This window comes from Eleginops maclovinus, chromosome 3 (genome assembly GCF_036324505.1).
Source record: "Eleginops maclovinus isolate JMC-PN-2008 ecotype Puerto Natales chromosome 3, JC_Emac_rtc_rv5, whole genome shotgun sequence".
In the NCBI taxonomy this organism is placed as follows: Eukaryota; Metazoa; Chordata; class Actinopteri; order Perciformes; family Eleginopidae; genus Eleginops; species Eleginops maclovinus.
Genome location: NC_086351.1, coordinates 4,655,577 through 4,679,995, shown reverse-complemented (window position 1 = coordinate 4,679,995; position 24,419 = coordinate 4,655,577). Strand labels below are relative to the sequence as shown.

At 42.2% G+C, this 24,419-nt stretch overlaps 1 protein-coding gene across 1 annotated transcript in view; it reads right to left on the bottom strand.

The window, feature by feature from the left end:
* tmem145 (transmembrane protein 145) overlaps positions 1-24,419 on the bottom strand; it is a 37,103-nt gene that overhangs the window by 10,312 nt on the left and 2,372 nt on the right. The window contains exons 2-8 of the mRNA XM_063878131.1: positions 14,078-14,152; positions 13,545-13,622; positions 10,835-10,921; positions 10,124-10,225; positions 3,077-3,161; positions 2,553-2,624; positions 368-436 (exon numbers count right to left, since the gene is read on the bottom strand). Of these exons, the coding sequence (XP_063734201.1) occupies positions 368-436; positions 2,553-2,624; positions 3,077-3,161; positions 10,124-10,225; positions 10,835-10,921; positions 13,545-13,622; positions 14,078-14,152 (568 nt within the window). The remainder of the gene's footprint in view (positions 1-367; positions 437-2,552; positions 2,625-3,076; positions 3,162-10,123; positions 10,226-10,834; positions 10,922-13,544; positions 13,623-14,077; positions 14,153-24,419) is intronic.

Sequence of the window (24,419 nt, the reverse complement as noted above, 5' to 3'; positions counted from 1 at the left end):
GGAGGAGGGAGATGGAGAATTTAGGGATGGCAGGAGAATTGAGAAGGGATTTGAAAAGGGGTGAGGGAGGAAAGCGAGATAAGAGGGGTGGAGGGAGGGTGGAAAAAGGAGAGAGAAGCGGGGTGTTCGTCAGTGACAGCATGCTCCACTGAACACTGTAGCGCAGTACGGCTGTTTGCAAAAGTTCCTATTCAAAGGCTAATCAGGCCGATAATATCTGGGCTCTTGAAGCGGGGATTAAGGTAAGGGATGATGCAGTCGTGCAAGAGGATCTTTGTGCGTGTGGCATAATGTGTGTGTGTGTGTCTGTGTGTGTGTGTGTGTGTGTGTGTGTATAAGAGTGTGTGTTCAGGACAGAAGCTCTCACCTTCCACACCTGCTGCCATCATAAACATTTTGTAGGTTGTGTGAAGAAGCTGTCTTCCCTTCAGATTGTCTGCAGAGGAGAGGCAAAAAAAAAAACAGGAGTGAGATAGAGGTGATCGAGGTGTGTGTGTGTGGGTGTGGGTGTGTGTGTGTGTGTGTGTGTGTGTGTGTGTGTGTGTGTGTGTGTGTGTGTGTGTGTGTGTGTGTGTGTGTGTGTGTGGTGTGGATAGAGATAAAAAGGATGGAGATCTTCTAACAGATGGCAAAAGGAGAGCGAGACAGATCAGATAAATGAGGCGCGCGGACATCAGTATGCACCCATCTTGAGCTGGTCGTCTTTAGATGAGGCCGTATATATTTTCCTCACTATCTCCCTCCCTGAGCATTCAGGAAATATGTTTAATGCGCTTTTAACCAGCCAATTTTATTACCAAAACACTCCTGCAAACACAAGTGGCCCGGGGGAGAAATTTACAGGGGGAGGACGGCTCATAAACGTTCACACACACTCACAGCTGCCCTGTATAAATACTAGCTTCTCTATCCAGCTTCCTCCTGTGGTTTCCTCAAAGGTATTCTAATGGTGGCTAACAAAGGATTTCCCTATACATTTTAAAGTCTTTCATCTTAAATAGTTTCTAAAACATTTTCCCCATCTTTTATAAATCTACACACGTCTACTGCATTGCGAATTTGTTCAGTGTAGGAGTAATAAAAAGAAAGTCCCTTCAGGCTGGTTTTTCCTTCTATTTGTACAACACTCTACATTGTTATTTTATGTCCTTTGTTTGACTTTAACTTGTGCAAATATATAAAACTCAAGTCTGCGTGTCAGTGAATTCTCAAATAAAGCTGGCAGAAAAGAAACATGCGCATGGGGAAGATACGGCCGAGCATTCAAAGCCTTCTCCCAATTTGCATGAAATCACACAAAAAGATTTCAGCAGGACTCGAGAGCCACAAGATATATTTGCACATCATTACATGGCCCTATTCCTCTGCAGAATAGCAAGCAAAGCAAGTAATACACTTCAGCTAACTGCACAAAGGTCCACCTCTATTCGAAGAAATGTACGGGGTCGTGGAAACATTTGACAGTGAAACCCTTGAACAGCGTTATTAGTTTATTAAATTATGCATATTTTGTAGCTCCATATCCACGGTCCTTTCACTTTAGGCATCAGTACGTCCTCCATTCAGATGGTTTACTACAACTACCCTACAATTTAAATCCTGGAGGAGAATTGGATTTAGTTTGTGCTACTCAGCAATTTAAAAAGTACAATGAAGACTTTTTATAGCAGAGTCTCCTTCCAACACCAGAATCCTTATTACTCTGTATACTGGTGTCCACAGTTTTAATTGGAAGAGGATCCGCAAAAAAATAAACATCTCCAATAAAAACTGTTCGGTTTATTTTCCATGATACACATTTTTGAAGCTGTGAGCACATAAACAAATGCACTTCCATTTTTATGTGGGTGTCTGCAGACGGACTCAAAGCCCTCGGTAATAAAACTATTCAAATGTTGTTCTCAACAAGAAGGAAGTAGAACAAAGTATTTCAGCTACATTAAACGTCAGGGTTTGTTTGACACATTTTCATTGTGATATACTGGATGCTTCTTATCTAACGGATCTGATAAAAGCGATCACTCTGAAAAGTAAAAACGGCCACTCCTAAAGGATTACAAGCCAAAAAAAGTGTTATTATTTGTGCTGTTCCAGTTAACAGTTTGGAAGATGAAGATATTTGGCTGACAGAACATTGAGAAAGCAGCAAAGAATTTCACTGAGCAGTAAGTCATTCCTCAGGGCTCTGGTTATTTGAGCTGTGAGCTTCCAGTGATAAACTCGCTTCACTGACCTTACGGCTGCCGCTACCTTCTCCATTAAACCGAACACTTTTACACGAAAAGCAAACCTCACTCTTGCCACCCTCTCACTCTGCTTCTCACGCTCTCTTCTGACAGACCCCATGCCCCGATAGAAGATGGGCACCTGCTTCCTCTTTACTTATCACAGGGAAACATGAGAACCTACTCATATCCCTTTAAGAAACCATGCTGATTTTATAATAGGTCCCAAGAAAAGGACTCTTAATGACTTCTGCGGGCTTCGAAAAAAAGATAAAGTGTCTTCTTAGTGGAAGGAGAGATACAGTAAGTGGAAAAGGGAGTACTTACAGGCAAAGTAGCAGGAAAGGACGAACACCAGGAAGAAGATCACCAGGAACGTGATGTCCGTCTCCAGGATTCCTGTGAATAGAGGAAGGAAGAACACAGAATTATTGATTAGAAAGAAAGACGGAAATAAACAGAGGTTTGAAAAGGAGGAACTAGAGGGGAGACAATATTAAAGAAAATCCAGGTGAAGAAGAGATAGAAAAGAGGAGATGATCCAGAGGCAGGAACGTGCTGAGGATATTTAATTAGTTCAGAAACAGAGAGAGAGTTACCGGAGGAGAGTGGGAGAGAGGGGGAGACAGAACATGGGAGATGTAGAATAATTCATTTAGAAGCTACTTGGGCCTCTTCTTCTATTCATCCATTCCTTTCAGTTCATCTATCATCATTAATTCATTCAGCCATCCCTTCATTATTGTAATTTGTTCAGTTCAGTGTGCTTTATTGGCCGTGCTAAGTGGTGTTGGCTTGTGCCATCAGCGATTCTTTCCGCAATCCCTCTCGCCCCGTCTAATCACTCTTACCGAACTCATCTGCAGAGAAATGCTGCGTCCAGAAAGACTGGCCATTGGTCAGTTTCATCTCGTACTCCAGCTGCAAGCCTTCGCCCTGCGAGAGAGGAGAGAGGGGGAGGAGACGAGAGAGGAGAGGCAGGTGTGATGAAAAATGCATCCATGCTTTGTGATCTGTACAAAATGCACATTAAAGCTTAATGCTGTACTGGACAGTTCTGCAGGTGGAGAGGTAACTACTGCTGAGATGTATTTTTAAAGATCATCTTAGGAAGCTTTCAGTAGGAATCGGATGCTATGAGAGGACCTTTTTGGTGGGAAAAATATGTTTGCTCAACTTAAAGCTATGCTTTATGGGGCGTTTCCCTTTCCTGTGGTGTGTTATATAGGATTATGTGTATGTATAGGGTCTGCTAAGGCTAAAATCCCACACACACTCCCCCCTGTCTCAAACGCCTCCAGTGGAACTTTACTTAGTAACACTGCGCTTCTTTTGGCTAGCGCTACAACACATTGTATGTGATAAGCTAAGGGGCGGGGCATCGCTAAGCAGTTGACCAATCACAACAGAAACAACCAGCTAACCAATCAGAGCAGATTGGGCTCTGGTTTCAGACGGAGGGTGAAAAAAGGTGCTGCAGCACAGGCAGTATGAGAGAAATAGAGAGCTTTTTGAACATTAAAGCGTGGAGACATGTCCCAGTAGAGAGACAAAATACAAATATGAACCGAAAGATTAGCATAGTTGGGCCCCTTTAAAACCAGCTTCACTTAAGTTCGATTGCATTAACATTAATATTATTTGATGAGAACAATCTCCAGAAAGATATTAAGACTTACAGAGATTACATTTCTTGCTGCAGCTTTGTAAATCACATGTGCTTTGTGTGTTTTGAAAAGTAAATGGAGGAGCGTCTTGATTTCATTTTTTATACCAACGCGATAGCAAATTCTGTTTTCCTTACTTTATCTGTGAACATCTACAGCAGTATAAAAGTTTCAAAAGTCCTCAAAGTTTCAGCCAAACAAGAATTTTGCAATAAAAGTTTTTAATCAGCTGCTGTCTACAATATCTACCAGAATAGGAGAATAACTCAGTGCTCTTCAGTTAGTACCAAAAAGTGCTGAGAATAAACACCAAGCCTTATTAATAATGTTTATGTGATCACTAAGCAAGCAGAAGTGTTTATTGCTCGGCTCTCAGAGGATTGAATACGATCACAGTAATGCAGACTTTAAGACAAGGAAAACAACAACATGCCACCAAAGGAGAAAAATAAAAATTCTACTAAAGTCTACTCTCATATCACAGTGCCAACACACCAGCCTGCAACAAATCTGTGAAAGAATAAAAACATCTTGCGCTGCTCGCTCGCTGTTTATCATGAGACACTTCTGTTTTGAAAGATAATTGAATCATGATTTCGCAGCAGTATTTTTGTCGAGTGAATAGGGAGAAAGTACCACATGTGAATTTAGTTTGATTAGATGTGTTTGATTTCCCGCCTACCACTGCTTTAATTAAACAACAAAAGCCCAGATTTTCTTAAAGCCTTTCCCCTTACAAAAGGAGGAACAACTTCCAAATCCTTCTTGGGGAGGGACACTGCTAGTTCGGCTGCTCAGTGTAATTGAGTCACGTTGTCAGTCGGTCCCCTCGTGGCCTTGGAGGTGCCTCGAGATCCCCGAGGTGTGTGGAGGAAGTTGGTGTAGGAACAAAAAAGTTATCTAGGCTGCTCTGAGAAGATGACCCAGATTAACAGGAAGGAAGCATGAATGGGTCACATCTAAAGCAGGAGTTTATGCAGAGATTTCCCCTTTTTTCTATTATTAATGTTTATTATGACGCACGTATTAATGATTTGTAAGCCTCATTATAATGATATGTCGATCAGATACAGTTTTTCAACATGTGATGTTATAAAAGAGAATATTTGGGTATGTAAACATGCAGGGAGGACACATATTGTTAAGGGAATAAACCTACCAGTATGTTAAACCCCTAATAAAAGGAAATAAAAAGAAACGTGGATTTTGGGGGGGTGCGAAAAAAGTGTGATGGGGAGCAGAGAGAACAGTGGGGGGGCGGGGCAGAGATGGGTTGACAATCAGAGCGCAGAGAGCTCATTTCACACACACAAGTTCAAAGCCGATGGAGTTTGCGCTTGTTGCGTCGGAGCGAGGGAAAAGAGAGATAGAGAGGGAGGAGGAGGAGGAGAAAAAAAAAGAGAGACTTTGATTTCATTTGGCAGCCTGAGACTCCATCTCACTCCCTCGATCAAAAAGGGTGAGAAGCATGGAGCGTGCACTGCCACAAAATCAATACAGACACAAAGAGCGAGGAGACAGGGATAAAGGGAGTGATAGATGTGGAGGGGGAGAAAGAAGAAATGAAAAACAGGTAAAGAGAAAGAATGAAGAGCACAGGCAAAGAGAGAAGGAGCAGCACTTTGAGATCATCTCCCTGTTCACACTGACAGGGAGTCACAGCATGATGTTGTGGTTGCTTGTTGGTTTGAGGTGTAAAATAAGTTTCCACTTCTGACAGAGTGCACTGATAGATCACACACTGAATGCGCTCTCACTCAAACACCTGTGGGGCCTTGTACATCTTTCGCTTCCCTGCGCCGCTGATAACTGCATTTAAAAAGCACTTATGGGAGTCCTTTTGAGAGCGTTGATCTCCTCTCAAAAATAAAAGTGTGTGTGGACAGCTGAACAGTATCTTCCAACAGTGTGTGATTGTGGGACATGATTTTACAAAACCATGGGGCATTAAAGGGGTATACCAGTGTTCACCTTTGCACTTACACAACGTTTGGGACTCAGAAGACGTACCTTTCTGTCCCTTGCATGGGTTTACTGTATTGCACATTTCCTATAACACATCTTAATGACACATTTTAAATCCGACCATCCCTAGCTCCTTTCACAAATGCGCTGCAACTCTTAAATCATCATGACATTGGGAGCTGTAATAGAGCATCATTACGACTGGGCATTAAAAGGAACTTACCGTTCAAGATCTCGAGTACAAAGTCTGTGTAATGTCCGATTGAGACAATGTGTGAATAGAGACGCTCAGTCAGGGAGTGTTGCTGGTGTTAAAAAAAGGAGGAAAACACACATCCAAGGGTGAAGAAGAAGAAGGGTTATTTATGTCAAGAGATGTCTAACTTGAGAGACTTCAAGATTAGGTATCTTTTTCTGTAAAGGTTGATGCTAAAAAATTGGAGAAAATACACGATTTCTGATTATTTATGACTATGTTTTTAGAACTGAATAAAAATCAGGTGGGTAACCTGCGTCATGTCCTGTCTCCTGCACTCCCTAGGTGCAACCTCTCACCTAAACCAAACAATGTGCAGCTCAGCTCCTCCAGATATCGTCAAGAGTTCATATGAGTAAAAAACAGGTCCTGTGGAGCAACTTCTTTCAAACTTCTGACTTCTAGAAAGCAGCCTTTTCCCCAGACTTGACAAAGCTCCTCTAAAGCTAAAAAAGACAAGTTTCCCTTTGATGCGCCGCTATAACAGGATGTCGTGATTTTGAAGCCTGGCTGCAAGGATTTGCCACCATCCTGCTACAAAAGCATTAGTGGTGTCGCTGCATGTCGATATATAAAGGCCCAGCTGGGTCAGCGATCCAATTAATGAAGCTGTTTGATGGGGTCGAGGTGATGAGGGATCTGTGTTGGGGCCACTCAAATTCTTCAACAACAATTTCAAAGACTTGAAGAAAGAAACTGTTGTACCAAATCAAGAGTCAGTCTGAAAGATTTATTAACCCTTTTAATGACATCCTCTGTCACACTGTGCACATATTGACACAGAAGAGAAGCTTAAGACACTAACTTCTGTTTCACTGGGACTTTAACCAATCAGTAAAGAGAAAATAATCATAAGCTTGATAATAACTGAAGATGCAAATTAAAATAAGTGTTACTTGCAGCCCTGACAACGTGTATTAGTAGTTAGTAGAACCTAAGTATTGCACTTTGTGTTCACACTACAAACGACCATGTTGGTTCATTTCCTTTCATAGGGGGTATCTCTCCCAAAGGAAACACTGTCAAATACCCCTGTCATTGTTTCTTATTTATCAAACAAAAGCACAATGTTTCAAGACAGAACGGGCTCCCTATCCGGCACAAAAAAGGAGAGTGTAGATATACATTAAAATGATGGGAAAAACTCAGAAGATGTGGTTGTGTTTTCACACTTTTTGTTCTAAAAAAAGAATCACCTGGCAAGACTAATTTCAGCGCTTCCTCGTTCCCCCACTGAGGTCATTTAGTTTCATTAGCAGCAGTTCTGCTCGGCATAATAAAGCAGAGGTTGATTACAGCAATTCAAAGCTTTCCATTTCTCCACTTGTGTTTGAAAGACCACAAGGAAAAAAAGGCGTCATAAAATAATCATCAGACAACAGTGTGTGTGGTTGCTGGCGAGCTGAGAAAGACCATGTTATGAGTTCTTCTGCTTACATTCAATTGTTGTTATAATTAGATCCCACTAACGAGTTGCATAACTGGAACTCATCAAAATGGTTTTATGAACGGTAATAACAGAGAAATAATTGTCGCTCTGTGAAAACATGTAGATGTTCACTGCTTTACAGATGCAATTAGAGCTGGACTGTACTAGATAACGTTCCTGCCAAGACATCTGTAGGCTGTGATTTACTGCGGTTACTCTGGCACTTTACTCGTCAGAGAAACATTTTGACAGTCGGAAAAATCTCTGCTCTGCAATTTGTGATGACCTGGTTTTGATTTATAATGACCATCTTTTTGTCCCTGATGAAATAATGATTACTTTCAGCCTTGAGACTTCCTGTAATATTTTTGAAATAGTTTGGAAATGTTAAACAACCTCACATTTTGGCCAGACAATTTCACATGTGGGGATTTAAACATCCTTTGGTTTTAAGGGGCTCACGAGCCTTTATAGATTTAGATCCACTTCCGCACAGTAAAGCCTGAGATGAAAGTAGATTAAAGAAGAACTGGGTAAGTAGCGGCTCATAACAGTGAGGGTGCAAGGAAAAAATGCATGGAACGGCAAAAGAGACAAGTGAGATGACAAGATGGAAAAGAAAAACACAATTAGAGGCAGACTGACGGAGAGGAGAGGGAGAGGTAAATGGATATGAAACGTCGTGGTTCAGCTCGGTGACAGAGTTGAAAGCGAGCAGGACGTCGTCGGTGATTGTGAGCGACAAAGGTGTGAAAGCGGAAAGGAAGAGAGCGACGAGAGACCAGGGGTGGAAATTGGCTGAGGGGCGCTGCGTGGATATGTCCCCCAGGAGAGGAGACGAGCTTTTACAATTTAGTCTGACAGCATTAGGGAGCGCGTCGATCACCGGACGCCGGCGCGACACAAACCCACACTCTGCAGGAAGTATCCGCTCTAATCATATCGCTCTTCAAAGACACACTCAAATCCACACTGACTCATGGCCAGGAGCATGACACTGATAGGCAGACTGACATGAAGTGATACACACCCAGCAAAAATCTTACTTATTCACCATTTTCCTCAGCCTGCTCTTTCAAACATGAAAACACACACACACATTAGTCCTTAGATTCGTCCTTGACTGAAGCCCCCTGGATGTATCATCAGTGAGCGGAGACATCATTATACAGCCTCATGGTTTCCTCTCACAGAGCGCCCCAGTCCAGACTCACATCAACCTTAACACCACAGCTGCTGGTGCACCATAAGCACAGCACAGAGTCCCATTATAAAACAACACAATGCTTTTAAGTCCCTGAAGCTGGCTAATCAATAGGCTACAGTGGAGTCCTTGGAGTGAGGCATGTTTAGCACAGATTAAGCAGAGAGTTGCATATAAAGAGGAGATAAAATAAAAGATACTGGAGGGAGATAAAGCTCTTCACGTTGTCCAGGAGAATATCAGTTTATAAATTGCAAATTATTCTTGAAGTTTTTTCCTATTTGGATTACTTCAAGCACTTTAAATGTGGCTTGATGTAAAATGCTTACATGTGAAAGCCCAAACTGGGAATGAAATTATGCTCAAGTTAATTTAAAATTTAAAGCGAAACAGCACAAAAAAAGTACCTGGAAAAAATCCAAAAGTTACACGGGGTGAGTTGGGTATATTTTCACCTGAGCTTTTCCCATTTTAATATCTTATGCTGCTGCTGCTTGCCACTGGAATGTGTTTGTTGGGGTTTGTTTTGCTTGACTGCAAAAAAAAGAGCTAATCCTTGGCCATAAAAAGTACATTAAAATAGATGTATAGATATCCAAGACATATACATTGTTATTATTATCATTTGGCAGCAGTAGCTCAGTCTGTGGGGAATTGGAGATCTGCTTTTAACGTGTAATTAACATGTGGTTTAGATTTGAAGTCTGCTGTCTTTATAACTTGTGAATTTGAACACGTATCTGTTAAGTGATTTTGAGTAACGTTGAAAAGCACTCAATAAATAAAATCTATTATAATTGGGGCTCTCTGCTGGAGCTGTTACCCCCGCGACCCTGACGGAAAAGCGGGAGAAGATGGATGGATGGATGGATGGATTTTGGGAACTGGAGGGTTGCAAGTCCTGGATCAAGTATAGAGTGTGGACTGGTAAATTGGGAGCTGGCAGTTCCACCACTGGGCACTGTGAAGGTCCAAAAAAACCCCAGACTCTTTCACTGGCACTATGTACACAGTAACAGCTGGCCACTGCTTCTTATCCGACGATGGGTTAAATGCATCGTCTAAATTTCACGGTGTGTGTGTGTGTGTGTGTGGTGTTCTGCACAGTGACATGTGTGTGACATTTATGAAAACAGGATTTCTCGAGCACAGATGAGGCTGATTTTGGCCATGAGGAGAGAGATGACGGTTGTTTTCTTGAAGAGCAGCCGAAAAAACAAACACAGTCATTATGTCTGCTTGTAAGCCCTGAAGCCCGAGTCCATTTGCATGATGAGGTGGTGAGTCACCATGGCAACCGCCTGGTAATACACCTGCCCTTGCACAGAGGAACAGCGGGTGGGGTCAGGGGGGGGGGATCAGGGGGTCAGCACTTACCCCACACTTGCTGAGAGCGATGTACCACCATCGTTCCCTCACGGAGCGAAAACTACGCCCGCCCACGCAGCTCAGGACCTCCTCGTTCCCGTCACCCTCCACCTGAGAGAGATGGCAGAGAAGCATTAGGTGGGGGGGGTGTCTGAACAGGATGTCGTTATCTGAAAGACATGGTGCGTTTTATACCCCTCAGAGACACACTGAGAGCCAGATGCATCAAGATACAAAACATATTTCACACCCCAATATAGCCCGAGATGTAGCGACAAGATTCACTAAGCGCCACAACAACAGAGTCACGCTGGCAATCACACTTCCTAATGTGATAAACAAACATGTTGTGCTGCTTATTGAAAGAAAAAAAAAACACAAAAGGGATATTATTTTAAAAAAGTGTTAACGGAAAGCGAGGACCTTTCTTGTTGATGCATCATGAACCAGGGAAATGTAACAGAAACACATTAAAGGCCATTAGCGTTCACCGCCTCTCTGTGTGTTTGTTTACCTCCTTTACATATTCCTGTCGCCATTTTTTGCATTACAAAAGAATATGCAATATGAAAGGGGAATATAAGTTCATCCGTCTGATGATAAAAAGGAATAATGTTACACTCTGCGACATCACAACACAGAGGTCAGAGTTCAGCTTTAGTGTTATAGTCGGTGTGTTTCTCAGTTCATGAATGTATGCATGTGTTTGTGAGCTCTTACCACACATCCTGACCAGGTGTAGTGTGTTGTGAGGTTGATGACCTGATTGTTCTCGGGCCTCAGCACCGCTTCCTTCTGGTAGCAGTTCTGAGGGAGGATGACACAGCAAAATCAGCATACTGGAGCAACATTTCAAACATATAAAGGGGCATATTAAGCTCAGTTTACATGCTTACATATTCAAAGAGTGCTTTATTTTACGCTCTGTTGTGATTGGTCAAACACTTGTCCCGCCCCTTAGCCACGTACAATTTGTTGGAGCAATAGCCAACAGAAGTGTGATTGTTATGTAGTGATGTCACTGTGTTACAGAAGTAAACAAAGGAGTCCAATGGGGAACTTTGGGATTTTAGCCTTTGCAGACCATTGACATGCACACAAACCAATAAAACACACTACAGGATAAGGAAAAGCCACAAAAGCAGCACAGGGCCCCTTTAAAACTTCTCTAACTGCTGTTTCTACTTGGACTTTCCACATAATATTTTTAAATTAAGCCTACAAGTGTCCAGACTTGTTGCATGCAGCCGCGGGTTAAACCTTTGCTCAGCTGTTTGCATACTAAGTATGAACAGACGGGACCATTTTATTTAAGATTAGAATATAGAAAGTGTGTTTAATCAAAAAAAGCAATTGAAATTGTGAGCGGTTTATTGAGGCTGCTGTAAGTGTAATTAAAATTGATATTTAGTTTTTTGCTGCTGTGATGGATTTCTCCCTGCGTGACTGTTGGGAAATGGTAAGTGCAAAATGAAGGCCTTACTATTTAATTCAGGGAATCTGACACCAAAATCTGTCTGAGAAACAGTGAAGTGCTTGTAGCTGAGCTGAGCTGACAATACCTCAGTATAATGTCACATCTGTGTCTAAAGATGTCAGAAAGAAGAAGAATATACCCGCAAATAACTACAAGGACCGGTAAATGTAAGGTATTGGGTCATTTAATGACTATTCTCTTACAGTGCTAGACCATTTTAGCTCAGCCTTTCCTATATAAAGTAGTAAACACCTGCTGACCTTGATAACAGTTTTTACTCAGAAGCTCACCTTCCTTTAATAACACAAGATGCTGCAGGCTGATAAAAAAACACCAGGATGTTTAAGCACCGCTTTAAAATGGGAGAGCAGCGGGTACCAACGTCTTTACACGGCAAATGGTCGCGGTATGCATTATTCATTGGTTGTGAAAGCAATTTAATGTCGATTTTATAGGTTGCATCATGTTATATGTCAGCTGAGTGTGGCATGTACATGCGAGTACAACGTAGATAAAGGATGCATGCATGCCACTCCTATACATGAAGCCCATAAATCCACTCTTTCTGAAAGCAAAACACTTTCAGGCCAAAGGCTTAAATTGTGGATTCAACCAGGTGTTAAATGTACACTGCATGGGCCGAGGATGGGAGAATACGTTTGTCAACCCAACTAAACTGTGTGGATTAATCTAACTGCATTCAGTGCAGTCACCTAAAGTATGAAGACAGAAGCTCATCTTGATTTCTTTACTAAAGCTGATTGGATTTTAAATAAAACCATGACTAATGAAGAAGTGCTCACATTTTGTCCATGTTCAGGTTCATATTTGTATGTTGTGCTTTTACTGTGACAGTCTTTAAAGGTCTCCTATCATGCTATATTTGAACAATACGTTGTAGGGTAATATCTATAAAACATGTCTGTCAAGTGTTTTGCTCAAAATACCAAACAGATCACCCATTGTAGCATGCCTCACACCCCTCTATTTCAGCCCTGTTCCTGAAATGCTGATTCTGTGACTGTCACTTTAAATTTGAGCTGAGCTGAAGCTGGCCACGGCCCTTTGGAGCATCATGATCTCTCTGTCTGAAGAGAGAAGTTGCTACCAGGAGATACTCAGCTAAACGCTGCCATGATTAAACCCCATATTATGTTCCAAACCACATCAAACATTATTTCTGAAACACTTCTCAGTGTTTACCACTAGAGCAGAGACATTATATGTATTATATATACAACAACTCTAAGTCCCTCCTGCTGACATCCTGCTGAACACACACACAGAGGTGCTGCGGAGGGGATTCAGCTCGCGACGATAGGTTGGGACGTGTCACGTGGGCGGGACGTTGCCAGGAGTTCAATGTAAAGCCATTCCACATTTCAGTTATGACGTCATAAACGAAAAAATCTGCATCAGCTCGTTTCTATCCCCATTTTTAGAGATGTGGGTAAGGAGGAACAGAGAGAGGGTTGTATTTTCTGACACTTTGTGAGTCTACTTACACACCGGGGACATCTTTATGTATAAAAGACATCAAAACGTGCATTTTGCATAATAGGGGGCCTTTAATGTTCAAAAAGCTCTTTATGTTTCTCATACTGCCTGTGCTACAGCGCCTCTTTTCACCCTCTGTCTGAAACCAGAGCCCAGTCTGCTCTGATTGGTTAGCTGGCTGGCTCTGTTGTGATTGGTCAACCACTTAGAGGTGTTGCAGGCAGAGGGAACTTTACAGTCTTTGCAGACCATTGACATGCACAATAACCTGTATAACACACTACAGGAAAGGGAAACACCAAAACGCATAATAGGGCCTCTTTAGGCTCGAGTTAAAATGAGAGTCCCTCCCTATTTTTATTAGAACTGTGAAATGTGAACAGGTAAAAGGGCCTGTATTTCTCTTGAATAATGGCTTGCCAAAAAAACATGATGCAGTGGGTGTCAGATTCTCACCTTTTCGTGCCGCTTGTACACAGCTGGCCACTGAGAACTGTCATCAAAGTAGAGCAATATGTTCTGACAGCAGCGAGACTACACAGAGGAGAGAGAGAGCATAGATCAGAGAGGAGGCAGCGAGACGGTTTCAGATTTATACGACAAATACTGTTTCCAAAGTCTGCAGGCTACAACAGTCAAGCAAGGCTTCTTGGGTAAAAGGAAGACAGAGCAGGAGAATAAAACAGACACATAAAGAGATGGAGCCGAGGGACAGGAAGAGGATGATGCGGGTAAAGCACGAACAGCCGGAGGAGGAAAGAGAGAGGGAAAAAAGGAGCGATTGGGATCAGTTTAGGTGAAGGAAGAGGAGAAAAGAGTTACTAAAGTAAAGAAAGGATGACAAAAGAGGAAAGTATAATAGTTGTGTTGCCAGGCAAGAAAGCATGGGCAAAATGTGGGTACAATTATTAAAACTACTGGATGTAAAACCAATGCAGGATACAGACACACATATACACACACAATACACACACAGTAAGTCTTCCTACCTTTGGATAGCGGAACCGGAAGTCAAGACGTCCAAAGTCGGTGAGAAAGCAGAAGCGAGTGAGGAAAACCCAGTCCTGGATTCAAGTAACAGTAAAGAAAAAAAACAAAGCATTAGCATGTATTAAACACGGAGGAAACCGGACTAAATGCCTGCAGCGTGCTAGCAGCTGTGAACGCATGTTTCCATGGCAACAATCAGTGACACCTGCTGACCAATGTGGCACCAAATGGGGAGAAAAAGAGCAAATCAGTGTTCGTATAATTTGTGGTTTGCTAATAGTGTGGAGGGAGAGAGAGACAGGCAGTCATAGTATGCAACAGGAACACAAGGTGGGGAGATTTGAAGCTGCTGGATATTATGGTATTATCCCAGTAAAATAACTTTGTAAACGTTGAAAAGGCAAATATTTTCCAATGGAGTTAAGGGAAGGGAAGGGATGGAAATAGCTGGTTATTTAGTAAACCATGTTTTCTAATATTTGGAAATGTTTGATTTACCCAGAATGCATGGCAGACATTTTCAGCTTCATATTTCTATTCAATGCCTCTCCTCTGGACATGTCTCCATGCTTTAATGTTCAAAAAGCTCTTTATTTTTCTCATACTGCCTGTGCTGCAGCACCTCTTTTCACCCTCTGTCTGAAACCAGAGCCCAGTCTGCTCTGATTGGTTAACTGGCTGGTTCTGTTGTAATTGGTCAACTGCTTAGAAATGACGCACAATTTGTTGGGGTGATAGCCAATAGAAGCGTGAGTGTTACATAATGATGCCACTATGTTACAGAAGAAGACAAGGGAGTACAATGGAGGTGTTTTGGGGCGGCAGTGGCTCAGTCAGTAGGGACTTGGTCTTGGGACCGAAGGGTCGCCGGTTCACGTCCCGATCGGACCAAAAAAATATGGAGTGAGCTGGTAGCTGGAGAGGTGCCAGTTCTCCTCCTAGGCCACTGCCGAGGTCCCCTTGAGCAAGGCACCTAACCTCTATCTGCTCCCTTGGTGCCTCTCTGCTCTGCCACCTCTCCTCTGCATGTGGTTGTGTGTGCATGTATTTCCTCTGTGTGTTTAATGTGTGTCAACACAACAGAGTAGAGAAAGCAATTTCCCTGTAAGGGATTAATAAAAGTATTTCTTCTTCTTCTTCTTCTTTTAGCCAGGGGGGGAGAGTGTGGGAAAGAAACTCCCTCTGGAGGCAACGTTTACAAACCATTTACATTCACAGAAATCCATACAAACACACTACATGAAAGGGAAAACCCCCAAAATCATAATTTTAAGATCGGTCTTTGGTCTTTGTGAAACCCCCCGATGAAGGTGTTAGGCAAAAATTCAATGGATGACAAGTTATATTGACTGGAATAAGTCTGCTCCAAATTTGAATAGCAATCCATCTAATAGTCATCTAGACATTTCAATCAAAAGCATAAATGTCAGCCTCATGCTGCCCTAGAGGAAGAGTCGGGGAATCCCTCGGTCGGTAACATTTATTGTGTGAGGGCCGTAAATGTCTGAGCAAACCTTTGTGACCATTCATCTTTCAGACGTTGAGATATTGCTCTGGATAAGTGAAAAGTCTGACCTGCCGACAGCGCTAGACGAAAAAAGTCCGGGGAGCAAAGTATTCATTAACTGGGCGCCCATCTGCACCAGTGTACCATTAATCCATCCGACAGATGTGAGATATTTCAGACTGGAGTTAATGACCAACAGATGACATATAATTACCGCCTCTCTGTTGTGTGCCTCGGCCGAATTCACATCGCAATTTGCATCCATGTCTGCCCAAGAAGTCCTCATTATATCCCATTAGACATTTGCATGCAATTGTCATAATTAGAAAAGTTAATTCTTGAGTAAGGGCCAAAAGTGTGCTGTAAGGTCACAGTGAATTAAACTGAGAGGAAAGGGCGAAGGGAAGTTGAAACAGAAGGGCAGAGTTTCAGAAAAGTTTAAAAGGAGGTGGAGAAGATGAAAGAAAATAAGCTATTTTTAATAATATGCAGCCATAAGCTTGGCAGCATGAGAGCAGATAATAGTGCTGATGGTGTACTTCACTCAGCTTATATAAGGCACTGCAGCTGCATCTGTTGGCATACCAGTCAGTGGAGGTCTATATGTTCAGTATATATATATATTTATTACATACAGCTATGGGCAGACACATTCCTTAGATAGGGATCATAGTGCTGAACACAGCAGTAACAGCACATCACTTATATGGTGTTTACACACTCTCCTTTATCTGGAGGACTGCCCGGTGTGAGTAGGTCACACTGAGGCTGCCAGAATAAATAAAGACTTTTGAACCAGGATCAGACGTGAAATCTTTAAAAGCTATACTTGCAAAATATCTGACAACAAATTAAGAGATTTCTTGATTTTGATAAATGACACGAGAGCGAAACCAAGGCTGGAATCAGATCTGAAATATTACCGATTTTTTGGTAAATGCTTTTTTAAATCAACAGAACGCCTCATTATGGGAACTGACTGCTTGGTTGGCGTGATGATTGATGGACCGAAGCCTCTATATTTCACAAACAGTGCATGACTAAATTAATGCTACAGCTGATTGATGTTGAAAAACTCAAATATTAGTGTGTTTGTGGCTCAAACTACCAAAGATCTGAATCAGTTTTCCAGAGGTTTCCATACAGATGCTCAGAATAATTTAGTCAGACAACTCGCGTGTTTCTTGATATGTTTATTAGAAGCAGCATATAGTTTGATTTTGGTGTCGTGCCCTATCTTTGTTAGCAGTTCCAATATTGTTTGACCAAAATGTTCATGATCTCATTGTCCAGCAGTGGCTCAGTCAGTAGGGGCTTGGACTGGGAATCAAATGGTCGCCGGTTCAAGTCCCCGAACAGACTTGAAATATGGAAGGTGGACTGCTACTTGGAGAGGTCCCAGTTCACCTCCTAGGCCTTGCTGTGGTGCCCTTGAGCAAAGCACCGGACACCTCCAATCCCCCCCTCCCCAGCAGCACGATAGCTGCCCACTGCTCCTAGTACTAGGATGGGTTAAATGCGGAGGACTAATTTCACTGTGTGTGCTCTGCTGTGTGCATGTATGTGACTAATAAAGAGGGTTTCATCCTCCATATCTATCTATCTAATCTAAATTAAACATAAGAGCACTCTCTAGGAAAATGTGGCAGATTTGTATGTACCAAAGTGTTATTCTATCAATTATTTAGCAAACAACAATGCCAAACTTCCTCTGGTTTTCAGCTCTTTCAATGTTATAATCTGCTGCTTTTTCTAGTCTGAAATGATAGTAAAATGATTATCGTTGGGTTTGAGAGAGTCGCTTTGACAGGAAGACGCCTCGTTGGGCTTTTGGAAATGTTGATGGACATTTTCCATTATATTCTGTCATTTTTTAGACCAAACTATCACCATTTGATCTACACAACTCTAGTAGGAGAAAGTGTTCATTAGTTGCAGGCAAACTCTGATTTAGATAAGAAGTTATCTGATCAAAGAAGAATAGAATCTGACAAAAGCCAACCTTCAAAACGTTCTTTTGAATACGTAATGCAACAGAAACAGTTTGGTCAATAATACTGAGGGAGTATTGAGCTTGAATATCCAGCACTGCTCAAATTCTGAGAAAGATTTGGTGTGTCTCTACTTGTGCTTTCCTACAACCTAATCCTAAGTGGCTATGATCAAACACCAGGTAATCATCTACCATTTCACACAACAGACAGCTTAATCATTCTTCTGCAATGTAGCTTCTGAGACCGGGAAATAGCAAGTGCATAATAAACAAAAATGATATTGTTTTTATGCATCTCAAAAGGTTTGTAAAGAAAAGCACATTGAAAACAACTGCATTCACACATTATGTTTCAATTCTGTTCCACAACATGTAGGGCTGCACAATTTGGCAATTTGATTCACTATAAAGCAGGGATGGCTCATTTTGGAATCTATTTTCTTATCAAAAAGTACACTACGATGGTCACCGTGTGATTTTTAAAGATGTTCCGCAACAAGTCTGTTCTTGTTGAGTCTATTGTAAACCATTTGTAGGTCTGAGTGTCTCTGCAGCTCCGCAATACTTAATAAATATGGACTAAATGGAGTTTTAACACATATTTAGCCGCTAACAAATATTCAGCTTCCTGCGATTTGAAAGTTGCACTAGTCCATATTGAGATTTAAATAACATGTAATTAATTGTGTAACCCTAACAATATCTCAGCCTCTTCAGGGACTGGAGCACTGTTCTGCTTCCCTTTATTAAAAGTGGCCTGAGGTCGGTTGTTATGAACTCGTGATCTCCACCCAACCAGAAAACCCCCCCCATGTACCATTATATTGTAATTACCCCTGCCCTGCGTTCTCCCTACATAAACAACATGGTCATTTCTGTGCTGAGAAATAAAGTGCAACCAGAGCAGTGTAGCGTGGCTCGCCCCGCCGCCTCCATATATCACAGCAAACAAAACCGCAGCCATATTTCAGCCGCTGCCAGGCAGCTTCACCCCCCAGAGCCTCCGGGTTATAATTCAAGGCAAACTCAAAAAGTCACTGAAGCCTGAGACTCACTCCCGCCTCGCTGCGTTGTCCAGGGTGACATATAAGGCTGTGACCATGACAACCCGGGCAGCATAGGGAGGGCAGTGACCGTCAGACGAATCCCTGGAGAGGGTGGGGAGGGAGAGGTGGTTCGGGTGGGCGTCATCAAACTCACCCCAGGCTCGGACTGTGAAAGAAGCCCTTGTTGGACGCTTGACAAACAAACACCTGTCACTCACTCTTACAGCATGGCCAGGCCGCAACCAACACACACACACACACACACTTAATGTCATGCCCCCCACCTCCATTATTATCATCATAGCAACCACAGCATGCCTCACTTTGCAGCTGCCATAGAAACATCAAAAGGCCAGGCTGTTCACTCAAACACTTTTATTTTGTTACGCTCCCGTACCCCCATCCTTTAAATGCCCATCCCAGAAACACAGCAGAACTACAACACAGAGCAGATAGAACAATGGTGTTGACGGCAGATAATTAGTTTCTTTTCGCTTAATTAATACAGAAATAATCTCCTGACCTTTGACCTTTTTGTGGGACTTGCCGATGTTAGTTTAGTAGACAAATTGTTCAATGATGTGGCTCTTCTGATTCAAAAGAGTTCCTATCACTACACTCAGATAATGGGAGGAAAAGTAGAACTAATAGGGGATCGAGTTTGGCAAATAAGCCAAAGTCAACAACAAAGTTTGGAGCTCAGTATTAAACTATATGAGAAAGTTCTGCAGCATTACTGCTTTTAAATTTGACATGGCTAAACCCAATCTTGAATCCATAGACTTATTGTGTTGTGAAATCTTGTGGTTGTTTTTGTATATGTTGTATAGAGAATATGTACTGTCTTGTACTTGTGTTGTTATACTACAGTGTTCCTCTTCTGAACAGACATGCTATACTCTGTTTCCTGCCCAGGGACTCTAAGGAAATTAGCTCATAGATGACTCATGTGAAGCTTAATCGTTATGCACTGTCCGTGTCAAAAGAATAATACGAGTCACATGTTTTTAACTTTACACACACATGACACTTTCTGCCACTGAATGTGAATCCCAAGCAGTCACCCAAGATGCTTCTGGATGTACATTATTTAAAAAGGGTCAACAGCTGATTAATGAATAATCAGGAAGGCTATCAGTAGGTGTCTGATGTTTGAAGTGTCCCTTACTGACCCAAGGTGTATTCAAGTCGCAAGTTTTAATAAGTCGATAAAGAAATACCAGAAGTAATCACTAACAAACCAGAAGGACCACCAATCCTTAAGCGCAGCATCTCGTGCTTCTTATCTTCACATCAGAGGTGAGCCAACATAAGAAAGGAAGTGCACTGCATGCTGGATAATATGTGGTCACTACACATACAGTATATGAGATTTGGGAAATTGTATTTCTAAGCCCAAGAACATCAACATGCTGCTAGAAAAGCCTCTGCTCTTCAGAGAAAGCTTTCCGCGTGATTTTGGACCCTGGATGCGGGATTTTCTCCCTCTCAGCCACCTGAGCATTAGTGAGGTCAGGAACAGATGTTCGGTGATAAGGTCCGGCTCGCCGTGGGCTTTCCAGTTTATCCCAGAGGTGTTTGATGGGGTTCAAGTCAGGGCTCTCTGCAGCCAAGTCAGAGAAGCTTGGTAATGGTGGCTTTGACAGGTTTAAAGCAGGAATGTCACAGTACCAGAAAGTTGGCAGTAGATACCAATATCAGGAATATCTTAAGAGTCTCGATACCAGACGTGATATCAAAGTAAAAACAAACCAATGGATCCCATGTGATTCAACAAACGTCCTCAGTCTTTACATACAGTTTTTGTTAGACAGTTGGGAGTGTTACTGCATTTCAACACGTAATGATTATAATTTACCTTGGCCAATACTAGATTTGACTGGCTATGCTAACTGCCAACAGCTAATGTTAACTAGTTTAGCTCCTGCCGATTCCCCTACTGACGAGTGTTGTTTACAATGTAGCATTATAATGGAAAGAAAAAGGGTATAGAACGTCTCTATTCTTTCCCTGACAATGCTACGTTGTAAACCCCCCTCCCCCCCGTTCCTAAACATGTCAATGATGAGTTTACTGCCTCTTTTAGGATTTTTACAGGTCAACGGTTAAAAGTTAACGCCGTCTGGAGCGTGCTGGTCTCGTAGATAAACAGGTATAATCAGAATTTGGTGAGAAGTATCTCTTCACATCCCTAATCGAAGAAGAGAGGGACTTCCTCAAACTATTGCCACAAAGTTGCAAGCACAAAAGTGTCTGAAATATCCATGCAGAAACAAAATAGGATTTCAACAATAGATGAAGCGATTACCTCCCGAACCAAGCTAATTTATCAAATTTCACACAGCTCTCTCTGGTGTGAGAAAAGGATTTATCCAACTTTGTTTCATCTCCTTGAAATGATTAACTTTGAAGAAGACTTTGATGTGTCAAATCAGCGGAGGTCCCCTTTAAAGGCAGACCTCTGAGTCCAACAAGGTCGAGATGGCATCAACAAAACAGCGTGTTGCTCAGATAGCTGTTATCACAATTCACCACAAGGATTGAGCTATCCCACCAGTGTGTGTGTGTGTGTGTGTGTGTGTGTGTGTCAGTTAAGAGCAGAAAAGAAACGGAGCCCTAGAGAACAGCAACAGTGGATGAGGTGTCTACCTTAATCCCCTTTTAGTCTTCCTATTTCCCCATGGCCACTGCATTGTGATGCAGAATCACTCAGCCAACTCCCCAAAGAGTGTGTGCGTGATTTCCCATGTGTGTGCGAGTGTGTGTACTACAACACATAAATCAAGTGCTATGCCTTGATGCAGTATCCGGTCAATTCAGCATCTCTCTGTCTCTCTTTCTTGCTTAAAGTTTCTATGCTTTCATCTAAACAGTTTTCTGTCTTTTTCTCTTTCTTTCCAGATCTCGGTTTGCTTGCTAAGCCTCATTAACAATTAATTACCAATCAGCTAGTCAAGTCACCCCTGGACCGCGGGGCTTCTCAATGATTCATTAGTGAGGGTTACACAACGCTGCGACACATAAACACACTCACGCACCAACACACTCAAGCTCCGTCGCTCTCCGGCTCTTTGGGGGTTTCACATGAGCACGCACACACTCTGTAAACATACAATCACACACACACAGACATTAAAGCAAGCATATGGAGCCAAGAAGGAAATCACACACCTTCTCACACGCATGCAACTGATCACAATGCCCTCATTAAAAAGAGATGCAGAAGAACTGATTTGAGTTCTACATTTCCCTGAACTCACTTCAAAGTCAACTTGAAGGACTTTTTAAGAGACTTCCATAATTCAAGAATTCAGAACCGGCATATTTTGAAGATAAGACATAAGACTACTCACATACAGTACAGGGCCTCTTTACTTTAGGATCTTACTAAGACCAGAATCCAGGTGAAATCCTTTCCAAACTGCTGCTATATTAACCCCAACGTCCGTCAGGGTATGAGATGTTGATTTTAGGATGGAGAAAGGTCCAGTGAACCGAGGCATGCTGATGAAAATGGCCGCTAGATTTCTTAATTAGAAAAAGGATTTTCAAGGGCGTCTGTTCAGTTTCATTAATTTCAAAAGACAAAAGTTAAAAGACCTTTCTGGTCTAATCCACACATTTTCATTAACGGCGGAAAGCAAGGACCAAAGAAATGGTAACCCGTCTAAAGTCAAACAGGTATTCAGTGCTGACTTGACAAAATACAAATTTCACGTCAAAAGATAAATGAGTCAGCGGCTGAATGATTGATCATTTTGTAAATTCAAGGATCCATTTTTTTCACTGCATTTTTCATCATCAACATTATTCGGATCAGTGTTGAGAGTTGTTGTGTTGTGTGTACTTTGCTTTAACTAGAATATCTTTTTTTCATTGAGCCACTTTAAAGGCCTATTACTTTCGGATATATTTTTCTTTCCTCTAGTGTGTGGTACAGGTTTGTGTGCATGTAAATGGTGTACAAAGGCTCAAATCCCTTCAAAAGGGAGTTTTCTACCCCTCTGTCTGAAACGCCTCCATTGGACTCCTTTGTTTACTTCCACGACATAGTGACATCACTACGTAACACCGTGCACTTCTATTGGCTAGCGCTCAAACACATTGTACGTGATAGGCTAAGGGGCGGTATATCAATAAGCGGTTAACCAATCACAACAGAGCCGGCCGGCTAACCAATCAGAGGAGACCGGGCTGTGGTTTCAGACAGAGGGTGAAAAGAGGTTCTGCAGAACAGGCACATTTGTCCACCTGTAACCTTAAAAATGTAACCAAACAACACAAGTTAAAAATGTCTCTGAACTCAGGCTGCTGAAAGAATGCAAGGTTTTATTTATTTGCCAGACTTTCCCAGCCGGAATCAAAGAACCGACCTTTCTGTGACCTTTAAGCTACTGCTGCCTCTCAAAGGGACATTTTATGCGGCCCTCCACACGCCATGAGCCACTAAAGCTTGTACACATCAACCAGCCAAAAAAAAAGAGAGCTGTTGACCAGTTTGCCGCACCGGTGCCTTTGAATAACTTTGCTTGTGCTTTTCTAGATTTCCCCAGCCACTCCACATTTTTAACATTTCATCCCTGCGAGTGCGGTACATTGCATTTGTCATTGTGCAGATCTCCAGACACTGACTAGAGTGTTTGTAAATCTGAGAGCGGGTGGGTGTGAGGTGGAGGTAGAGGGTGACCTTGGGGCAGAATGCACGAGCAAGACTGATGTGTTAAACTGTACACACACACACACACACACACACACACACCCCAATATGTCAAGGCAGGTGTTGCATGATGTCATTCAGAGTGCTATGTGGATTTGCTTAGGTTGTAAATCCTGATCCCTGACAGGTTCAAGAGTATCACAGGCAAACTGACCACAACATAACAAGATCTTGAAGAGACACAAACAAAATCACCTCTGCAGACAAGATTTAAAGCACGTTCAAATATGATTCATATTTGACAATATTTCTTAAAGCAAATGAACTCTTTCTCCCTCATTTCGCTGACGTAATGCTAACTCTTTGTACTCACAAGTCATCTGGAGGTTTCAGGATTTGATTTTGAATTGGATTTGGCTTTACAATACCGAGATTTGACTTCTCGGTGCAATGTTCTTTTGCACTGACGGGCATTTGGTGTGGGAGGATCTCTACATTTAACGGCTGGACTTGCTGGTCACATTTAATCCCTGACAATGAACTGCAGTCAGATTGGAAAAAGTTGGGGTGAAGGTGGCCTGGCATTGGCTGAGAGCTCAGTACTCCCTGCCCGGACCTTGAAACTTTCTGATGCCGTTTCTCTTCCTGCAGCGAAAAGCACACTGTCGACCAGGTAGACTGCGCAGTTTGTCAGGGTTTTTTTCTACTATATCAGTAACTCATCACTAAGAAGAACCAATCTTGTTTGCTAAGCTTTCTGGGTGTGACCTTTATGCTGTGATGGAGTGATAAAAAAGAATGACGACTTGAATTAGGGTCGACTGACGGGTCACCGATGGATGATATGAATTATCGACTTTCAGGAGGCAGCCATAAATTGGACAGCACTTGGAGGTTTCTAATTTGTGACATTCCTAATGCAGTTCGCCCCTCGTAAGCTTCAGATTTTATGAAAGTGCACAGACATCTCTTTCTTTAGTAGCGGAATGTACAGATACAAGTCAGTATAGCCAAGGTTAGAAATAGGGATAAACACAAGACAAACACATCCAGTATGAGTGGATGGGATCTTAAATCAATGTATTTAACTTAACGTGTCACACACTGGAGTAAAGCTCAATCAATAACTTGTTATTTA